This window comes from Arabidopsis lyrata, assembly GCF_000004255.2.
Source record: "Arabidopsis lyrata subsp. lyrata unplaced genomic scaffold ARALYscaffold_4, whole genome shotgun sequence".
Taxonomy (NCBI): Eukaryota; Viridiplantae; Streptophyta; class Magnoliopsida; order Brassicales; family Brassicaceae; genus Arabidopsis; species Arabidopsis lyrata.
Genome location: NW_003302552.1, coordinates 1721565 through 1742313, shown reverse-complemented (window position 1 = coordinate 1742313; position 20749 = coordinate 1721565). Strand labels below are relative to the sequence as shown.

Here is a 20749-nt window from a genome sequence, read left to right as displayed (position 1 = left end):
TCTTAGATTTGATGAAATTGGTCCATAAAAGTGTTCATGAGAACAAAGTTTGTGATGTCCTAATGCGATTATGCGACGGTACTAGTACAAACCACTTAGTTATCAATTCCCATCTCTATACGTTTTATGTTGCTGATGGGTTTTGCTGAGGTGAAGTTCATGAACAATGTCCTGTTTCCATGACCAGGATGGATCGTTTAAACTGCGAATCGAGTTAAGGCAAACGAGAAGTGTTCCGCCTTCATGTAATAGTACCTATGATGATTCCTAATGCAAAGATATGTGTTAAAAGCTTTAGAGAAACTGTTTTAAAAGCTTTAGAGAGTAGCTATGATTTACCGTCAACCACAAGGGAAGAAATCCGAGAACTGATGGAAGAGCGGCTAAGAATATCGAGGTTAACGCAATAGCCACGTTTTGCTTGACCAGTGATGTTGTTTGGCGGGATTTGGCGATACAGAAAGGAACACCAGTGATGTTGTCTTGAAGAAGTAAGACATCAGCAACGGCTATAGCCGAGGCACTTGCACGTTGAGCAAGAACAATTCCTACGGTTGCAGCTGCTAAAGCTGGACCATCGTTAATGCCTTCTCCCACCATGATTAAACCTCCTCCACCTAAACCAAAAACAATCTCTTGAATTTAGTTTTAGACTTATGGTTCTTCTATAACATTATATCTATTTTTGAGAAGATAATTTCACCTGAACCTTCTGAGATGTTTTTGACATGATCAAGTTTGTCTTCTGGTTTTAGGTTGCAGTAGACTTCATCAATACCCACAGCATTTGCAACTCTCCAAGCACTTGACTCATGGTCTCCAGTTAACATCATTATTCTCATTTTACCCCAGCTCTTAAGTTCTGTTAGAACTTTTGATACCTCTCGACGAGGCTGATCCTCGAGGTGAATCAATGTTACCTTTTGATCAAGTGAAAGAACAGCATGAACAAAGTCATTTCCGTACAATGAAGAATTTACAGCATTCTTGATCTTTCTAGACTCATCTTGTGATTCGAAGAGCGAAGTAATGAATTCTACTGAACCAAGTGACGCTTTCCGCAGTTTCCTACCTTCGGTTACTGACTATAGCAAAGCAATAAAAGTTGTAGTGAGAGACAACACTAGATATAGATGTCACATTATCTAGTAGATAATATGCTTGTACCTCAATACAGTTAACAGTAGCAGTAAGGCCTCTACCAGGAAAATACTCAAAGCTTTCAACAGAAACAGAAGGGAGGTCCTTCCCAACACTGTGGTCAACCATGGCTCTGCAAAAATATGGTATGTGTCATAAACATCAATGATTTAGGAAAAGATAGAGTTTGATTCTGTTGAACAAGCAATATATACCTTCCAATAGGATGTGTGGTACCTTTCTCCATAGCAGCTGCTACAGCTAATGCTTCATTTTCACAATTTGGCATACAACAAGGATTTACACTTTCATTATTTCCTTCTTGATGATGCCCATAAATGGGTTCAATTGCTTTGCATGTAAGGCCTCCGGTTGTTAAGGTCCCGGTTTTATCAAAACCAATAGTATGACAAGAAGCTAGAGCATCCAGTACTTGCCCACCTTTCAGCAATATTCCCTACAAAAAAATGCACATCTTACACATGAAGATACATCTACCAAGCAATAAAAGACATATGCATTGTTTAGTCATCACAACTGTCACTTGACACACATATTATACCTTTCTTGCACAAGAACTTATTGCAGTAGCATAAGCCAATGGAGCAACTGCCAAGGCACACGGTGACGCCGCCACCAGAAATCCCAATGCTCTGTAAACTGATCCTCTACATGCTGTGTCCATCATCAAACAGAAACCAAATCAAAGTAACTAGTCAAAAACAATCTCAACAAAAAAAGGAAAGGATCACTATACCTGTGGTTCCGAGAACCGGCAACTTGAACAAGAACGGACCAAGGAAGGCAATAGCAACTGACAAAACAACCACCACCTTGCTATAAATCTCACCAAACTCATAAAGCCATCTCTCAAGTTTGGGTTTATTAGAGTGTGCTTCCTCAGTCAATTGTAGAATCTTGTTAAGTGTCGACTCATTCCACGCCTTTGTAGCCTGTTTATAGTCCATTGAAGAACCATCACCTTGAGAGTTCTAAATAAACCAAGCTAAAGTACTTTGCTACAAAATATATATACCTTCACAATAATTCTGCCATTCAAAGTTCTTGCACCACCAGGAACTCTATCTCCAGCTTTTGCTTCCAATGGCTTCACTTCCCCAGTCAAATGCTCAATTGTTATGGTTGCATTACCTTGATAGACTTGGCAATCCACAGGCACAATCTAAATTCAAGTAAAATCCTGTATTAAGAGTTTAAGAATATCGAGAAATCGAAAGCAGAGAGACAGAGTTTCACACATACCTCACCAGTTCCTACCAAAATATAGGATCCAACTTCTACATTCTTCACATGTACGCTTTTGTATGTCAAATCGAAGAAGTTTGGTACATTTTCATCATTCACATCAATCACCAATGCAGAATCTGGATTACTCTCGTTCAACTCTTTAACATCCAACATGGACCTACTAGTGAAAAACTCTTCAGCTACATAAAAGAAATGTCACAACACTTCATCGAAAACATATCATGAAACCTTAGAATTACACAAGTTCGTAATCGTACCGATATGAGCAAGATTGAACATGGTTAGAAGCAATCCTCCTTCTAAAGCATTTCCCATAAACACAGAAGCAAAAGCAGCTAATGCCATTAAAACATGGATGTTCACTTTTCCTCCAGCTATATCCATAAGTGCGTCAAGAGATGCTGAAATCTAAATAACGACTCTGTTTTAGCGTTCTGTTTCGTCGAAAAAACAGAGTGCAGAGAAGTTGAGAAATCTTACTCCAACAAGAGGGAAAGCAACAATCATGAAGGAGTTTTGAATTGGTGTAATGTAAGGTTTAGGAATCATCAAGTGAGGACAGGCCGCTGCGGCGAGGAAGAGTACGACGGATGAGCAACAAAGATGGAGATTTTCTCTGAGGAAATTGGCTAAGCGAATCCATCCAATAGCTTTAGCGAACTTGAGCAACAACTTCTGAAGATGATTAGATACCGTGAGTTCTACGGAACAGCAATGTTGGTGATGGTTTTGGTGATGATGATGATCGTGCTCATGGTGATAGTGATGATGGTTTTCGCACGCAGCTTTGGCAAAAAGACGAAGTGATCTTCGGGGAAGAGTATTGGAGTTAGTGGTGCGAATTAGAACATCTCTGGGGAGAGTGGTAGAGTTGAGTCGAGAGAGACGGAGAGTGGAGTTTTGACGACAAGAGAATCTAGTTAGAGAAGAATGTAGAAGAGCAGCAGATTCCATAGTCTAGGATTCTGATCTCGGACTCGGAGGTGGAAGATGATGATGAAAGAAGAGAGTATTTGGAGTTATACGAAAGATGTTGTAATATGGCCTCATTATGTTGGTGGCCCTTTGCTCTGTTTTGTTATCAAAATTCAAAATTAGCGTTTTTGAAAACGAAAGTTTGAAGAACAGAAGAAGATTATTTTTTTAAAGATTTTCTTCTAATTTTTTTTTAATTAAAAAATCAAATTTAATAAAATCAAAATATTGATAAAATTATTTTTTTTCAAATAAAAATAAAATTAATGTCATGTCATTTAAAAATTAATAAGTAGTTGAGATGGTAAAGATAAAACTGAAATTTTGTTTTTGTTTTGAGATGGTGGGTATGAAAATAACCAGATTTATTTTTTTGGGTATTCAATCCCACACTTATAGGCTTTGAATGGAGACATTAAAAAGTGCGGATTTCATATGAGTTCCATATAATTTGCGTTTTCCAATAAAAGAAGAAAAATACTGTTTGCGTTTTTTAAGACAGGGTATTACACTATGGAACGCATATACCTACAACAACTTCAAATTACCTAGTGGTTTTCTCAAATTCCGCACTGAAAAGCAAAATAGTGTTATTTTATTTATTTATTTGAGATTAATAAAGGAGTTTAATAACAACTACATATTTTAACAAATAACATACTTTACTAAAAAAATGTTTTTAATTTAAGTTGTTAATAATTTTCATAAATGATTACTTTTTAGTTTTTAAACATGCCATTTTTTAAAAAAAAAAATTCACTTATGATGTATTTTTTACATTTAAAATGTATTTTCACGATTTTAATGAATAAAATCAGCTTAATTAATTCTAAATAGATTTTGTTTTTTAAAGTTCATAAGTAAGTAGATGAAAATATCATTTCAATAACAATAAATAAACAATTTAAATTTATAATTATATTATTCGTTATAAATTATATATGTATCCCGCAAATTAGTTTTTCACCAATTAAACATTATTCCGCACCGCTTATTTTGTACAAACCGCACTTGTCCCGCAAATACTTTTCTTCCGTACGTACCGCAGTTGAACCATACCGCACTATAATACCGCTTTCCCCGCATAACAAAAAACGCTGTTACCATTCAGACCCATATTAGATTGTGTATTTTCTTCAAACCGAAAAAATTCGGAAATTAAACGTCCAAACAAAAAGTAAATAGTTTTTTTTTGGAGTTTTCCTATAAAAATATGACATGATGTGAATGATTTCTCATTAGAAAATGAAAATTAATTTCTTATTAAATGTTAGTTCTTAATATTGAAATGTGAATTTCGCTAGATAAATCTTTTGTTTCTAAAAGATTCAACCAAAAAAATAAGAAATTTAATTTTAAGTTAGCTTGGGGAATTTACGTTATTTCCTTTTAAATATAGCAATATACTAGTAGTTTTTTTTTTTTTTTGTCGCTGAATATATTAATCGAAGAACAAACCAATAAATGTTACAGTGAACAAAAACAGAGCAACCAAGAACAGAGAAATAAAACAATGAAGAAGAAAACAGAGGCCTGCAAGGCCAGAAAAACCGGAGCAAAACCTTACCCTCCTCGATCTCGATCTCTCGCAATGCAATCCTACAGCCAAGAAGGTCCTCCAAGCGCAAGGTATGATCTCAATCTTCCATCCCTAGTGACACTACAAGCGATCTCCCTAGCTACAGAGTTAGCTTTCGGTGAAGAGAGCATAAATTTGACCTCCCGCATCACCTGGATCACTTGTAAAATTTTATTAAGCTGAGACCTATACTTGGGCCAATCATCCGGTTTCTGCAGTGCTGAAATCACCGCAGAACAATCGGACCATACTTCACACGAATGAATTTGCAGCTCATGTAAGCTTTGTAAGGACCAGAGGATACACTTGAGTTCCGCAGCAATGCGATTGAACATCGGAGTAAAAGCGTCTCAAGCATGAAAGAGAGCATCCCCATTGTGATTTCGTAAAATCCAAGATCCACCACAAAAAGCAGAATCATTAACCCATGATGCGTGCACATTACATTTTAACACACCAACAACCGGCCTGAGCCATCGTTGGACATTATGTGGGCTTCTCCTTGTCTCAACATGCTGATCACGTGTAAGATTGTGGTGTTGTTGCATCCACTCCTCTGCCTCCTCAAAGGCTGTAGCTAGCAGAATGTTGCCATCGTTATGTTTACCTGCATAAAGAGTCGAATTCCGTGCTTTCCAAATTTCCCATAAGATCCAGGGAATTGCAGTTCTGATATGGGTAGGAATACTCTCATCTTTCATTATACTTAAAAGGTGTTGAATGTTGTCCATCACCGAAGCAAAGAATCCTTGAGCTGGAGCTGGTAAACTAGAAAGAAGCCAACCTTGAGCTGCTAGAGTACATTTAAAAAGTACATGTGACACAGTTTCTTCCTCAACTCTACAAAGTGAGAAAATCGGGTTAGTTTGTAGCCCATGGTGTCGAAGACACTCTGCCACTGCCAAAGCACCAGAAAGAGCTCTCAAAAAAAACAGCTTGATTTTCGGGACAGTGACTATGTTCCATGCCTTCTCTTTTATCAAATTGACGGCCTGAGTATTATCAGATATCACCTCCATCGAAGTAGCCTCCCTTTTTAGGACCCAGTTCCCGCTTTTAACAGAGTACTTGCCATCCTTAGTATAAGCCCAAACAAACCTATCCTTAAGATTAACTGCCGGAGGAAATGAGCTGATCTGGATCACATCACCGGGAGGGAAAAGCTGCTGCATTCTTGGTAAGTTCCATTCTCCCTGCGGTGTTATTAAAGATGCAACACGGAGGTTCAAATCCATGAAGAGCTCTTTGTTAATAGGTCGTCTTGGGTAATCATCAACAATCCACTTATCAGCCCATATACTTGTGTCTTGTCCATTCCCAATAGACTTCATGAGTCCTCGCTCTAATAGCTCTCGACCAAACATAATACTTCGCCATGCGTATGACGGTCTATACCCTATTTTGGCTTCCAGAAACGGTTTTGATGCATAGTACTTTGCCTTATAGACGCGAGCAATCAGAGATGATGGTGAGTCTAGCAGTCTCCACAACCTTTCTTCCTAGCAATATACTAGTAGCTAGGAAGAAAGGTTGTGGATAATTGTTATATTTTCTAATTTCATAGCTTGTGGCTATCTAAATCAAAACCCTAATTTCCTTTTTATCAAAATATATTTCTCTATATATTACGCTTAGTAGTCTTTGCTATGCACTGATTATCAAACTTTCTAGCCACAAACTTGTGGCATTCTCGTGATTAGTAATACCAATTCCTTCAGAATTTTTTTTTTTCTTCTGGTTGATTCGATGAAGCGATTGACCAGGTTTCTTAGACCATACCTAATCAGTGCGGATGAAGCTCAGCGGAGAATGGTGGAGGATAACATGGTGGAGTTTCGGAAGAAGGAGAGAGAAGAGAACTTGCAGAAGAAGCAAGCATCGAGCTCATGGGAGGTTAAGCACTATGGATCTACAACGTACCCTGACGCTTCCAAATCTTCAATCTCTGTTTTAATAAGGATCCAAGGAATCGAAAAAGAAGCAGTAGAAATCGTTTCCGAGGTTCCTAATGTTTACCTATATAATGGAGAGGAAATATGCACTAGATATGTGTATAACCTGTTGTCCAAGCCAAATATCCACAGCTCCGTCCGCAACAACATCTTTCGAAAACTATCTGAAGAATTGGTTACCCTGTTCTCTAGTTCCCATCGACGTTCTTGATCCTCTCTGGCTCGCACCGGTGTAAGTTCAATTTCCACGGAAATCGCGGTTTCGTTGTTAAAGTTGAAGTGGAAGTAGCTGTTAAAGAGGTAAAGTTATGTGATTATGACTACGAAGAAGGTCTAGATGAAGATTGCATAATCTGTGGAGAAGCGCTTTTATTAGACCGTTACCTAAACCTTCATACGTTAATGTGTTCGCAGAAGCACACTTTTCACCGTAATTGTATTCGACAATGGCTACGCCGTCACAATAATTCATGTCCAACTTGCGGTGAGAAACTCGATAAAAACCTTGTTTTCTTACCGACAAAACAAGGAAAATCGTAGGAAAATGGTAAAAATGACGTTTTAACGATTTTCCTATATTTTTGTCGGTAGGAAAACAAGGTTTTTCTTGTAGTATATACCCGAGGGTGAAGCCAGGCTTTAAAGAAACTTAATTTTTTTTTCTATGAATATCTATTTCATATTTCTCAGTTAATTAGTTGTGTCTACTTTCAAATTAAGTCCCTTCTTTTTGCTTTGTGGATTTGATGCTTAACTATGTTGTTATTGAAACTCATTAAAAACAGAAATATCCAGTAATTTATTCATATAATCAGAATATATAATAAATTAATTACAATATATTACATTGTACAATATTATCAAATAAATTTCAATAATTAACAAAAGAATATTCGTACAGAGAACAAATGAGGCTCTACCAATTCTTGATTTTCCTCAGTTCTAAGCATGAAAAGAAAAATTAATCTGAAAAAATAAATTAAACAAGAAATCAATTTCTGGAGGTAGACCAAAGCAGCCACCTTAACTGGTCCGGTCCGAAATTAGTGACCGGGTCCGCTCGGGCTGGGACCGGAGTGCTTACCATATCCAAGCGTCTCACTTCGATCCACGAACCGATGACCCTCACCACCAGAGCTAGGACCCGACTCCTTGATCGCCCCAAGTGACAAACCATCGAAGAACTTAGCCACGAGCTCCTCTTCGGCCTTCGTTAAACCCAACGGACGAGCCTCTACCACAAGAATCGAACTAACCAACATGAAAAACAGAATTGAACCCAATACAACTTTGTTCATCATCATTTTCTTTGAGTGCTTTTTTGAGTAACTGAAACAAAAATGTTTTTTTTTTTTCTTGTGTTCACTAATTTATGAGATGACTAAATTTGTTGTGAGGAGTTTGTGGACTTGGAGTTGGAATATATAGTAATGTGGAGAGCCTTGAAGAAGAAGAAAAGTTTGACATTTTCAGTTTTTGACTTCATAAGTTTAAAATTCAACAAGACGTGAGATTTGAATTTAGGCTCCTTCCTGGGAAAATACTGAGGTTGCTTCTTGTTCTTGGTCTTCCTATATTTTTAAAATATATAATTTACGAAAATAAAAAAGCCATCAACGAAGAATGGAGATTAGTTAGTTTCTTCCCTGTCTTAGGAAATAAAATGATTATAATTTTGTCTCTGATTGTTTGGAGCAGAGTTTTAGTTGTAGACCATAAAATATGTTTGAAATTCAAATCTAGTATGGTATTATATGTTTAATATCATATTAAGTGACAACTGACAAACCTAATGTCCCCACCTTCCTTCAAGAATACTAAAATCACTGTAGATCACTTTAACTCAAATATATTTTATGATAGAGTTTTCTAAGGATTGATTACGGAAAACATATTTTTGATGACATAAATTGTTACATATTTTTTTAAACCATTTTCACATGTGCCATTATATTTTATGATTGAGAACAACTTAATTTAAAAATATTTATTATAAGTTTTCTATATAATTTTATTTTAATTTAGAAATTTTATGATAAATGTTCTATTTTCCTAAGTTATAACCGACAACATTCCAAACCAAAACTCGAATTAATCTTTTGAATTTGGGTTCAATATTAAAAATTAATATATAGTAGCGATCGTAGATATATAAAGTGATTTTTTTTTTATCTCTAACCTGAATTCACATTTAAATAAATTTTCCTACTGTTCAAATTAAAAATCATAACACTACGTATACCAAATTAACGGTCGAAGTAGTTTTAGTTGAAAATTAAAGTTGTTAGGTGCATCATACTTGATCGATGTTTCAAAAGTTCAGACACCCCACCAATCTATCTATGTACTTTTCTTGTTTCTCACGTTGTTATTTCTATTCAAAGTAGCCTTCTTTGAAAGGTCATGAGCGAAGTATCAGATTGTTGATTTTTCAACCTTTGAGTGTGTTTTTTCCTCAAAACTATCCTTAAAAATCGTTTAGTGGAAATTAATGTGACGAATATGTCAATGGATGACTTTTTTTTATAAAAAAACCGTATTGTAAATTTCTGTTTATATATTTTTTTTATTAGTGTATCTCACACCTGAATCCAGTAAAAATCCAACGCATAGTGAATCAGTAAATTTATGTTTTAGCTAATTACTTTTACATTCATAGAATTTAGAAAATTAACTTTTGATTTGGCACATGCCACCTAAACATTTTTATTTTTATTCCTTATATATTTTGGAAATCTTATCGTTGACCAAACTTTAATTGTATATCTCCCGTATATTAATTTCAATTCTATTCTTTCATACTTTTTTTTTTACTATAATAAGGACTTTATAAAGAAAGAAACAATACTTAACAGATGTTAAAATCTCATGAAAGTTTTTGACACATATCAAAGTATGATAATCGTAACTGTCAAGTGTCACACTATTTAAAAAATTTAGTTAATAATAAGGTAAGATTTGTAACTGACCCGATGACCAATAGATGAACATAATTGGTAAAAAAGTGGATAATATAGAATCTATTTGCCAACATTTGACTGGGTTAGCCATTACTATAGATAGATTTTCTTACCATAATCTCATTTTATGTCTCCATTAAGCAAAATCCATCGTTAAACAACCATTGGTATTATATATAACCCCACTAAAATTATGACTCACAGTTTCATGAAAATCTAAACTATTAGTGAAAATAAAATAAAAAGAATGGGCAGTAGTGAGGGTCAAGAAACACATGTCCTAATGGTTACACTAGCATTCCAAGGTCACATCAATCCAATGCTCAAACTCGCCAAACATCTCTCGTTATCATCAAAGAACCTACACGTCACTCTCGCCACTGTTGAACCAGCCCGTGATCTCCTCTCCACCGTAGAAAAATCTCGTAGTCCGGTGGACCTCGTGTTCTTCTCCGACGGTCTGCCTAAAGACGATCCAAGAGCCCCTGAAACTCTTTTGAAGTCATTGAATAAAGTAGGAGCCAAGAACTTGTCTAAAATCATCGAAGAAAAGATATACTCTTGTGTCATCTCTTCGCCTTTTACTCCATGGGTTCCAGCTGTTGCAGCCGCTCATAACATTCCTTGTGCAATCCTTTGGATTCAAGCTTGTGGAGCTTACTCGGTTTATTACCGTTACTACATGAAGACAAACTCTTTCCCTGATCTTGAAGATCTGAATCAAACAGTGGAGTTACCAGCATTACCATTGTTGGAAGTTCGAGATCTTCCATCGTTTATGTTACCTTCTGGTGGTTCTCACTTCAATAATCTAATGGCGGAATTTGCTGATTGTTTGAGGTATGTGAAATGGGTTTTGGTTAATTCGTTCTATGAACTCGAATCAGAGATAATAGAATCAATGGCTGATTTAAAACCTGTAATCCCGATTGGTCCTCTTGTTTCTCCATTTCTGTTGGGAGCTGATGAGGATGAAACCCTAGATGGTAAAAACCTAGATTTGTGCAAATCTGATGATTGTTGTATGGAGTGGCTTGACAAGCAAGCTAGGTCTTCGGTTGTGTACATTTCTTTCGGAAGCATGCTCGAATCATTGGAGAATCAGGTCGAGACCATAGCGAAGGCGCTGAAGAACAAAGAAGTTCCATTTCTCTGGGTGATAAGGCCAAAGGAGAAAGCCCAAAACGTTGATGTTTTGCAGGAGATGGTGAAAGAAGGACAAGGAGTTGTTCTCGAGTGGAGTCCACAAGAGAGGATTTTGAGCCACGTGGCGATCTCTTGTTTCATCACGCACTGCGGCTGGAACTCAACAATCGAGACAGTGGTGGCTGGTGTTCCTGTAGTAGCATACCCGAGCTGGACGGATCAGCCGATTAACGCGCGGTTGCTTGTTGATGTGTTTGGAATCGGAGTAAGGATGAGGAATGACACTGTCGATGGCGAGCTCAAGGTCGAAGAAGTAGAAAGATGCATTGAGGCCGTGACAGAGGGACCAGCTGCCGCGGATATAAGAAGGAGAGTGGCAGAGCTGAAGCATGTCGCAAGATCGGCGTTGGCACCTGGTGGATCTTCGGCTCGGAATTTAGACTTGTTCATTAGTGATATCACAATCGCCTAACTCTGTACTTTGGAATCAATTAGTACAAAATGTATGAATACAAGGTTTGAGACTTCCCGGATATCAATTGTTACAAAAACCAAACTGATGAATGGAATATGGACCAGTTGTTTGTTATTATATATCATGATTCATTACCTACATTTTTGTGTGGATACCATCTCCTTCACCAAATTAAAATTGTAGATTTCTTGATAATTATATTATATATAATATATTCTAGCACTTTTGTGTATTATTCTATTTGATTCCAGTTTAGCTTTTTCATTGGTTTTTTTCTTCTTTTGTTGAGGATATTAAATATAATTAGAAGATTTACTTAATCTACATTTTTTTATTAATTTTGAAATATTATCAAACACTTTCATAAATATAATTAGAAAATATATAATGTTTCAGAATAGCATATAAACTTTTTGTTAATATAATAAAATTTGTAATTAGCTAAGGACATGATTTTTTTTTAACAATTGTACAAGAATATAGAACACCCATAATTAATTTTGAATATATTGACCAACATTTATTGGGTTATCACTTACAAAGTTACAATAGATACATTTTATTACCAAATTCCACAATATTAATTAATTATGCAAAATCTATTGTTGAACAACCATTGTTATATATACCACAACAACTAGAGCTCACAATATCATACAAAACTCAAGTCCCATACCTCTAAATTACTATTAAAAAGAATAATAACTATTCGTAATAATGGGAAGTAGTGTGGGTCAAGAAACACATGTCCTAATGGTAGCATTAGCATTCCAAGGTCACCTAAATCCAATGCTCAAATTCGCCAAACATCTCGCACGAACCAACCTACACTTCACTCTCGCCACCACTGAGCAAGCCCGTGACCTCCTCTCTTCCACTGCCGACGAACCCCATAGACCGGTGGACCTCGCCTTCTTCCCCGACGGTCTGCCTAAAGACGATCCAAGAGACCCCGACACTCTCGCAAAGTCATTGAGAAAAGTTGGAGCCAAGAACTTGTCAAAAATCATCGAAGAAAAGAGATTCGATTGCATTGTCTCTGTGCCTTTTACCCCATGGGTTCCAGCTGTTGCCGCGGCTCATAATATTCCTTGTGCAATCCTCTGGATCCAAGCTTGTGGAGCTTTCTCCGTTTATTACCGTTACTACATGAAGACAAATCCTTTCCCCGACCTTGAAGTTCTGAATCAAACAGTGGAGTTACCAGCTTTACCACTGTTGGAAGTCCGAGATCTCCCATCATTGATGTTACCTTCTCATGGCGCTCAGGTCAATACGCTAATGGCGGAATTCGCAGATTGCTTGAAAGATGTGCAATGGGTTTTGGTTAACTCGTTTTACGAACTCGAATCAGAGATAATCGAGTCTATGTCTGATTTAAAACCTATAATCCCAATTGGTCCTCTTGTTTCTCCATTTCTGTTGGGAATTGAAGAAGACAAAACCCAAGATGGAAAAAACCTAGATATGTGGAAATATGATGATTTTTGTATGGAGTGGCTTGACAAGCAAGCTAGGTCTTCAGTTGTTTACATATCTTTCGGAAGCATACTCAAATCATCGGAGAATCAAGTCGAGATCATAGCAAAGGCATTGAAAAACAGAGGAGTTTCATTTCTTTGGGTGATTAGGCCGAAGGAGAAAGGCGAAAATGTCCAAGTTTTGCAAGAGATGGTTAAAGAAGGTAAAGGGGTTGTAATTGAATGGGGTCAACAAGAGAAGATATTGAGCCACATGGCGATCTCTTGCTTCGTCATGCATTGTGGATGGAACTCGACGATCGAGACGGTGGTGACTGGTGTTCCGGTGGTGGCGTATCCGACTTGGATAGATCAGCCGCTTGATGCCAGATTGCTTGTGGATGTGTTTGGAATAGGAGTAAGGATGAAGAACGATGCTGTTGACGGAGAGCTTAAGGTTGAAGAGGTGGAGAGATGCATTGAGGCCGTGACAGAAGGACCTGCCGCCGCGGGCATGAGGAGGAGAGCGACGGAGCTGAAGCACGCCGCAAGATTGGCGATGGCACCTGGTGGATCTTCGGCTCGGAATTTAGACTCGTTCATTAGTGATATCACAATCACCTGACTCGTTTACATGAATTGTTTTTTCAATTTGTAACCGGACTTTAAATTTAAATTAGCTTAGTTCTAACTTCTAAGGCTGCACCAATGCTTCTAAATTTTATTTTATTTTTTTGTCGGCCAACGTTTTCATTAAAAGCCCAAAGGCAAGTACAGAAGGTCCATTAAAAGGATACAAGCGAGAACGGCCCAAACTAATTCAGAGATTAAAAGTAAACAGATAAACATAAGTAGCCCCATATGAATTAGCTATTGACACGTGTATAATACGTGTTCTTCTTAGCCCACGCGTCGAGATATCAACGCCACCGTCAATCCTCGCCGGAAATCGCCATAATTCTGATTAGCCACCGCCAATCAGCCATGGATCGATCTGTATCTACCTTCCTTCTGCCGATCTTCAATCCAATCCAAACATAGCATCGAAATCTGCCGGATTCATATGAAGAACGCTTCAAAATTTCTCCGGAAAATGCCAACACCGTGGAAGCTCCACCACCGGCTACACCCAACTTGATGTAGACTTGAATCCTTCTTTGCTCATATATCTTGAGCAAAAGGAGAGTGACGAAGATATTATTCCTCGGATAATTGGAGAAAACAGAGAGAATTTAGAAGAAGACGGAGACATCGATGATAAGAGCTACATATGGAAAGAGATCGAACCGGACTGAGCCGGTAACAAAAAGTCCAGCACCTAACTGGAAATTATTGAATCGCAGAAAGCGAAAACGAAAACAATATACAAATCTGGTCGAAACCAGAAACAAAAAGCTGAAAATAGAGAAGACTCTCTCTCTCTAAAAGATACGAGAGCGATAAGAGAGAGAGCCTTAAATTGTTCTTATGTTAATTAACTAAAAATTGAGCTCTTTTGTTAACTTTAGAAAAATCTAAAAAAGAAAAGTTTAATACTACTAGTACAATAAAGTCATAATACGTCAAACAACTCTAGTAAGGTCTACCTTCATCACGATGTTCTCATCAACAGTTTTACAAGATTACAAAAACACAAAGTTAACTTTTCGGGTTGGTAAGAACATGCTTCGTCACGACTGGAGTTAGAGGAGAAGTTGCCACATGGCAGATGTTGCCTGATATAGGCCACGTATTCAGTTCTCTTGCATCGCTCAGTGTTCTTATCTATATGAAATGTAAAAAAGAAGAGCTAGTGAGAAAAAAGAGAGAAGAAAAAAAATGGCAGACACAGGCAAAGGAAGCTCAAGCGCTAGCTGCAACGATCGTTGTGGCTGCCCTTCTCCATGTCCCGGTGGTGAATCTTGCAGGTTGGTTCATTATATATATATATATATATATATACGCTCTAGCTATAATTGATTTGTTGTGATCTTAAAAACGTGGTTCAATACCATGTAGGTGCAAGATGATGAGCGAAGCATCTGGTGGGGATCAAGAGCATAACACGTGTCCGTGTGGGGAGCACTGTGGCTGTAACCCTTGCAACTGTCCCAAGACCCAAACTCAAACCTCTACTAAGGGTTGCACTTGTGGTGAGGGATGCACCTGTGCCACTTGCGCTGCTTAGACATCCTTAACTATGTTTATACCATACTTGTATAATAGGTACTACTAGCTAGCTAGTCAGATCTGAAATAAAGCTGCACAACAATCGTATGTTCTGCTTCTTGTGTTTCGTTCTTATGACTCACCAAGAGTTTGGAAATCCTTATAACTTGTGGGTCTTGTAGCAATACAATCCACTAATTGAGTCAAGCAGGGATCATATCTCAATGGGTGACAAGGCCGAAGGAAAAGGCCCAAAACGTTGACGTTTTCTAGGAGATATGGCTGGAACTCGACGACCGAGATGGTTGGTGGCTGGTGTTCCGATTGTGGCGTGTAAGAATTATACTGTCCACAACGATCATCTTCAGTGGCGGACCCAGAAAATATTTTTGCCAAATATAAACTTTAACCAAATTAGCCAAATAATCCTATTGATTTAAGCTTAAAAATTTTAATTATATAATTTAAGGTGGTGCAAGTAACACTCCTTCTACTCACGTGGGTCCGCCGGTGATCATCTTGCGCATAAAAGTTCATTTTTGGAATCAACGACCATATGTATACCTTCGAATTTTCATTTCAGAAATATACTGTCTAGTGTCCGATCCACAATGATCACTCTGCGAATGTCACACACACACTAATCCATGAAGCCGTGACTATGAGGAGGAGAGCGGTGGAGCTGAACCGCGCTGCAAGATCGTTGATGCATGGCGCCTGGTGGATCTTCAGCTCAGAATTTAGACTCGTTCATTAGTGATATCACAATCACCTTACTCTTTACTGTGAATCGACTAGTAGCGGTGGTAACAGGATTTTAGGTAGATAGTACTAGTAGCGACCTCTTTGGCAATAAATGTATGATTACAAGGTTTGAGACTTTCGGGATAACCATTTCATTTGTTAGAAAAACCAATACTACACCTTACCATATCTAAGACGATAAAGTTTATGTTTAGACCATCTCTAATATATTTTTCTATTTTTTATTTTCTTGCTCTATTTCAGAGTGGGATATAGAGTGTTGAAGATACTCTTAGGTTTTAACCAATATATAGTACCTTAAATTTCCCTAAGGAATGTACTGTCCAATTGATCTTGTACTTCAATGAAATTATTGTGGGAAGAAAGCGTCTAAATGTTGTGTGTTATTTTTTAAAAAAATGAGATATGTGTCTGCATTCGGACATATGTTTTTCTTCGATCTATCATGCTTCATTACCTACATTTTAAAGGTGTTTTCAGCTGCAGAGACTGCCCTTGGTGTTCTATGCTTAAATGATCTGTTTATTGGCATTAGATGTGCATATTTGTTTGCTAAATTTTCTTGTTTTATAAACTTTGATAACGGTTACATAGAGAAAAAACAAGTGCCACAACGACAAGAAAGATCGGGATGAACAAATACGGTACAAAGAGAAAAAGAAACTTACATACTTACAAAATTAGAGAGGAGCGCCTCGAAACCATAGCTGGAGCAAGTCTTGAAACTTTGGGATGTGCCTTCTAGCTGAGCATGTATTGCAGATTCCTCGATCAAGCAATGGGAAAAGGCTTTCAACCGGATGTGCATATTTACATGAATGGTATGAACAGGATGACATTGGTAATGGGAACTTACATACTTACAAAATTAGATGTGCATATTACATGTTCAATAAAGCTCATAAGGTAGAAGAAGATGCATGGTGCATCACAGGAGCTAGAGTGGAACCAAGTGTTTCAAAGACGCATCCATGTGGTCGACAAACAATGATTCGACATACTCTGTGAATTTTCCTTTGGGCCGAGTGTACCCGTCACCGGATCTGTAGGTAACATCGATCATTTTCCCACAATTAATGGCTCGCGATAGGATCTCGCGAGGCACTCCTTTATTTATCTTCAAGAACTCCGAGTTCACCGACTTCTCCAGGTCTCTAACTATTTTATGAAACTCCTTATATGTTTCCTCTTCGGTAGCTCCATATTCCTTCATATAATAGTTGACTGCGTTTGCGATAAAACCTCTTCCAATGTCATCCTGTTCATACCATTCATGTTTGCTTAGCTCAGAAGAAGAAATTTGAAACAATGTGAGTCATATATATGTACCTTGAAGCCTCCCATGTCATTCATCAGACGACCCTTTGTTGCCAAATCATGAACGAGTTTTGGTCTAGATTTTAGCCACTCATAACCTTGTTCCCTAGCCCTCGGTCCCAACCCGAGAAAACCCAATGCTATAGTTGCATACATTGTGACCCCCACGCCCCCAACCTCCAAATACTCTTCAACTGTTGGCACCTTTTCTGCCGCTGCCCACTCAGCAAAGCTAAGATGGGTTCGCTGGAGTATCTTGAACTGCATTATTAGGAACACATGCGAATTTAAATAAATATTCTATTTCTACTTCCATATTGTCAAGCTTCGTGAGTTTTTCCATCTCAAATTATAAATAAATTGGTCCCAAATTTACAAAGATTCAGAAATAAAATACGTAATATGAATTTTCTGGTCCCTAATCTGAAAGGATGTTATCCATTTAAAAAAAAACAAAAAAATAGATGTGTTGTTATTTTATTGCCAATATAGAATTGTAGTATTCAATATTAGATGTTATATTAATATGTGCAATTTACACTATATATGTATTACCTCAGCTAATGCACCTTCCACATTGAAGCTTTGTCCTTCTTCACACCTCCCCGCTCGTTCACAATCTTCAAAAACGTCCAAAGTAAACTTGAAGACGGTTTTCATATAATCTGGCAGACTCTCCCCAAGATCTGGATCCCATCTGCACGTACATACCAGAAACTGGATATTATTGGTCTATTGAATGGTCTAGGTAAAACCAGAAATGGACTGTATTTACATTAAGTAAACCGGAACCTTCTTCTATATAATAAATAGGTTCCTAAGGTAATCAACATATATTTGTGAGAGAAATAAAAATATTTATTCTACTTCTTCTTCGTTTCATTGAAGTTCTCTCAACGACTAACACGATGATTAAGTCATTAGCTAAGCTTACATATTATATGTATAGCATATTACCTTTCGACGCAATCAAGAAGCTTTGCAACCTCAGGAACAGAACCATATCTATCACACGTGTCATCGACAACGGTCAAGAGCACCAGTAACTTAGCCAATATGATTCTGCCAAATGAATATTTTGGCTCGAAATACATAATCACTCCATATAAATGGCACTCCACCAGTCTGTCTCTAAAGTAAGGTGGGAGCTTAGATAAAAGATCTTGGTCATTCCACCATCTGCAAAACATATATATTAGTAATTAATCCATGAAAACGTTGTCAAAAGCGACTGATACAGTAAGTAGTCTACTTGGTGAGAATTTTCAGCTCATGAATCCAATGGAGTTGAAGGAACTTGAAATTGAGCTTGGCGAACTCAAGTAGGACTTTGTTGTGAACATCTTCTTGTTCATAGAACCAAATGTATTCGCTTGCGAATAATATTTCACAATTGTGGTGCTGAGGCATGTAAAGTGCATTTCGTATAAGCCTTGAGATATGAGGCGGGCACGTTCCACCTGCTAATAAACACTCCAAGTGGCTCGACGCGAAGCTCATCGCTTCGTCCAAAATATCCTCAGTGCTTGTACCCAATTGTGTGGCTTCATACAAAATTAGCAGACCTTTGACATCTTCTTTAAGACATTTTTCAAACTTCCCATCTTTCCCTTTAAATCTCCTAAACACATCTGTTTACAAAAATAGACCATTAATTAAAGGAGACAAGTATAGTAGAATTATTGAACATTAATAAGAAGCCTAGCTTGATACTCCTTACCAGAAGACAAGTTATATCCATATGTCCTAAAAACCCAAAACATGACCGAAACTGTCGACAAGTCAATTTCACCGGCCATAATGGTCTCTATCTTTTCGAAGCTGTGTTTCAGATTATCATCTATCTCATCCTCAAAGTGGTATGCCACACCAAGTGCGACCAGCAAATAGATTAGAAGAATTCTCTTCTTTGTCTCCTCCACGTCTTGTGAATACATGAGCATCTTCCTTATTGTAGGCTTTAGTGCGTTCATCTCTCTTGTAAGCGTATCCATATCCTACAAGAATCCAGCTTGTTAATATCTCCTGCACCAATCCTATATATATGTGTAATGTGTATATGTGTGTGTGTGTAATGAACTCACTGAGACATTGATGGGAAGACGAAGGAAATGATCACCCCAGTCAGAACGTGGAAACTTGTTAAACGTACGCTTACTTTCATCAAGGTCACAATCCGTAGTCTTCAAACAAACCTGCTTTGTAGGTTTACGAGCAAATGATGTCAGTGGAAAGCGAGAGAGTTTGCTCACCGCACTTGGAGAAAGAAGAGAGACTTGAGTTCCACATTTTTGTCCAAAAATGGTCAAGGTTTCCATGGTATATACTTTGTTGCTAGTGTCACGTCAAAAGTTTAGCTACAATGTCGATAGAATCGGAGATATTTATATACATAACATAGATACTTATGTACATTTATGATAAAATGATTCATGAACGACTTAGAGCATGTGACCACAGGTTTGTTTGAGTACAAAGTACTTTTTTTTTTTTTACATCTTTGGATCGACAAGGCCCGATCCATAGTCAATCCTTACTACGCGGGGTAACGCGACTTACTGGAGTCGAACTCCGGTGGAGAAGGCGGAGTCAAATGGACTTAACCATTTGACTAAAGGCACATCCCCGAGTACAAAGTACTTATTCGTATATGCTTTAGACCTTAGCTGTCAAATTGTTCAGATCGTTGTAGGATTATATCTAAATTAATTGACGAATGGTTTAGCGGTTGAAAGTTGGTGGTTAACTAGCGGATGCGACATCAGTTAAATCGAAAATGATCAGTGATAAATTTAATTTTAAAATTATATAAAGTATAAAAACACCAAATATTTATATTATTATGATAAAATATAAAAAAATTTAAATATAATTAATAGTAAAACCTTATATAAAATTCTCTATAACTATTCAGAAACAAATAAATTTCATAGTTAAATGCTTATTACTTCATGCATTTGGTTCATAAAAAAATAGCAACAAGTAATATTAAAAATTACAAAAAATAATAATATGAAAAGTAAAAAAAAATATGTTTCAAATTCTTAGATATTCTGGATTAATAATATTGTTACAATGCTTACGTTCGTATTTTGCCATTCTTCAGTTTGGAATTACGCCATGATTTGGATAGAGAAAAAAATTTAGGATTTTGAGAATTAATGTTAATACTTGCGGTTTAAAGAGTTTTTATGTACATTATATTTCAATTTAAAAAATATACTTTTTTTGTTTGAATGTGTAATTTATTGATCATATAAAAATATGCATGTACAATGAGTTCAGCTGAAAATAATTTCAGAAAAAGAATAGTAGTCACTCAATTAGCACTATGACATAATGAAAGCAAGGCTATAGAGGGAATATCAGACTCCTGCGGTAGATGAAAGAGATACCGCGAACCACTTTTGAAGAAGCTCACAGAACCTTGGTCGAGAACCGTAACTAAGCGAAGTGATCCTATTTCTAATCATTTTGTCGATTTGTACCGTTGATGAGAACTCATTGCTATGAATTCGTGCATTTCTTTTTCTCCAAAGTAGGTAGATGGAGATTTGAAAACA

The 20749-nt window shown here is 37.1% G+C and overlaps 7 protein-coding genes across 9 annotated transcripts; 3 read left to right on the top strand and 4 right to left on the bottom strand.

Annotated features, from left to right (window-relative positions):
- Window positions 1–7: 7 nt before the first annotated feature.
- On the bottom strand, window positions 8–3455 carry LOC9314741 (probable cadmium/zinc-transporting ATPase HMA1, chloroplastic). Of its 3 annotated transcripts, none has more exons than XM_021029772.1 (11): window positions 2890–3455; window positions 2667–2817; window positions 2404–2588; window positions 2177–2323; window positions 1898–2093; window positions 1703–1815; window positions 1356–1597; window positions 1168–1273; window positions 704–1085; window positions 340–617; window positions 8–255 (listed from the first exon to the last, which is right to left on the bottom strand). In XM_021029772.1, exons 1-11 carry the CDS (start codon window positions 3361–3363, stop codon window positions 103–105), a joined length of 2427 nt encoding a protein of 808 aa, XP_020885431.1. In that variant the 5' UTR covers window positions 3364–3455; the 3' UTR covers window positions 8–102. The 3 variants fall into 3 exon arrangements, with proteins under 3 accessions (XP_020885431.1, XP_020885432.1, XP_020885433.1); XM_021029773.1 differs by having other exon boundaries at window positions 710–1085; XM_021029774.1 differs by having other exon boundaries at window positions 2404–2582.
- A 1858-nt stretch (window positions 3456–5313) lies between these two features.
- On the bottom strand, window positions 5314–6294 carry LOC110229040. Its single transcript, XM_021027785.1, has one exon. It carries the CDS (start codon window positions 6292–6294, stop codon window positions 5314–5316), a length of 981 nt encoding a protein of 326 aa, XP_020883444.1.
- Window positions 6295–7695: 1401 nt separating this feature from the next.
- LOC9316559 lies at window positions 7696–8316 on the bottom strand. Its single transcript, XM_002878627.2, has one exon. The coding sequence runs from the start codon at window positions 8217–8219 to the stop codon at window positions 7959–7961; it is 261 nt and encodes an 86-aa protein (XP_002878673.1). The 5' UTR covers window positions 8220–8316; the 3' UTR covers window positions 7696–7958.
- A 1705-nt stretch (window positions 8317–10021) lies between these two features.
- LOC9316558 (UDP-glycosyltransferase 84B1) lies at window positions 10022–11634 on the top strand. Its single transcript, XM_002880445.2, has one exon. The coding sequence runs from the start codon at window positions 10123–10125 to the stop codon at window positions 11491–11493; it is 1371 nt and encodes a 456-aa protein (XP_002880491.1). The 5' UTR covers window positions 10022–10122; the 3' UTR covers window positions 11494–11634.
- A 441-nt stretch (window positions 11635–12075) lies between these two features.
- LOC9316557 (UDP-glycosyltransferase 84B2) lies at window positions 12076–13748 on the top strand. Its single transcript, XM_002880444.2, has one exon. The coding sequence runs from the start codon at window positions 12214–12216 to the stop codon at window positions 13579–13581; it is 1368 nt and encodes a 455-aa protein (XP_002880490.2). The 5' UTR covers window positions 12076–12213; the 3' UTR covers window positions 13582–13748.
- An 879-nt stretch (window positions 13749–14627) lies between these two features.
- LOC9314740 (metallothionein-like protein 4B) lies at window positions 14628–15267 on the top strand. Its single transcript, XM_002880443.2, has 2 exons — window positions 14628–14863; window positions 14955–15267. Exons 1-2 carry the CDS (start codon window positions 14775–14777, stop codon window positions 15121–15123), a joined length of 258 nt encoding a protein of 85 aa, XP_002880489.1. The 5' UTR covers window positions 14628–14774; the 3' UTR covers window positions 15124–15267.
- Window positions 15268–16714: 1447 nt separating this feature from the next.
- Window positions 16715–19649, bottom strand: LOC9314739 (putative terpenoid synthase 5). The gene is given in 8 exon segments (XM_021027481.1): window positions 16715–17127; window positions 17199–17447; window positions 17742–17883; window positions 18144–18365; window positions 18439–18817; window positions 18900–18936; window positions 18938–19183; window positions 19271–19649. Coding segments are annotated over 8 exon segments (1830 nt in total). The 5' UTR covers window positions 19505–19649; the 3' UTR covers window positions 16715–16806.
- Window positions 19650–20749: the final 1100 nt, after the last annotated feature.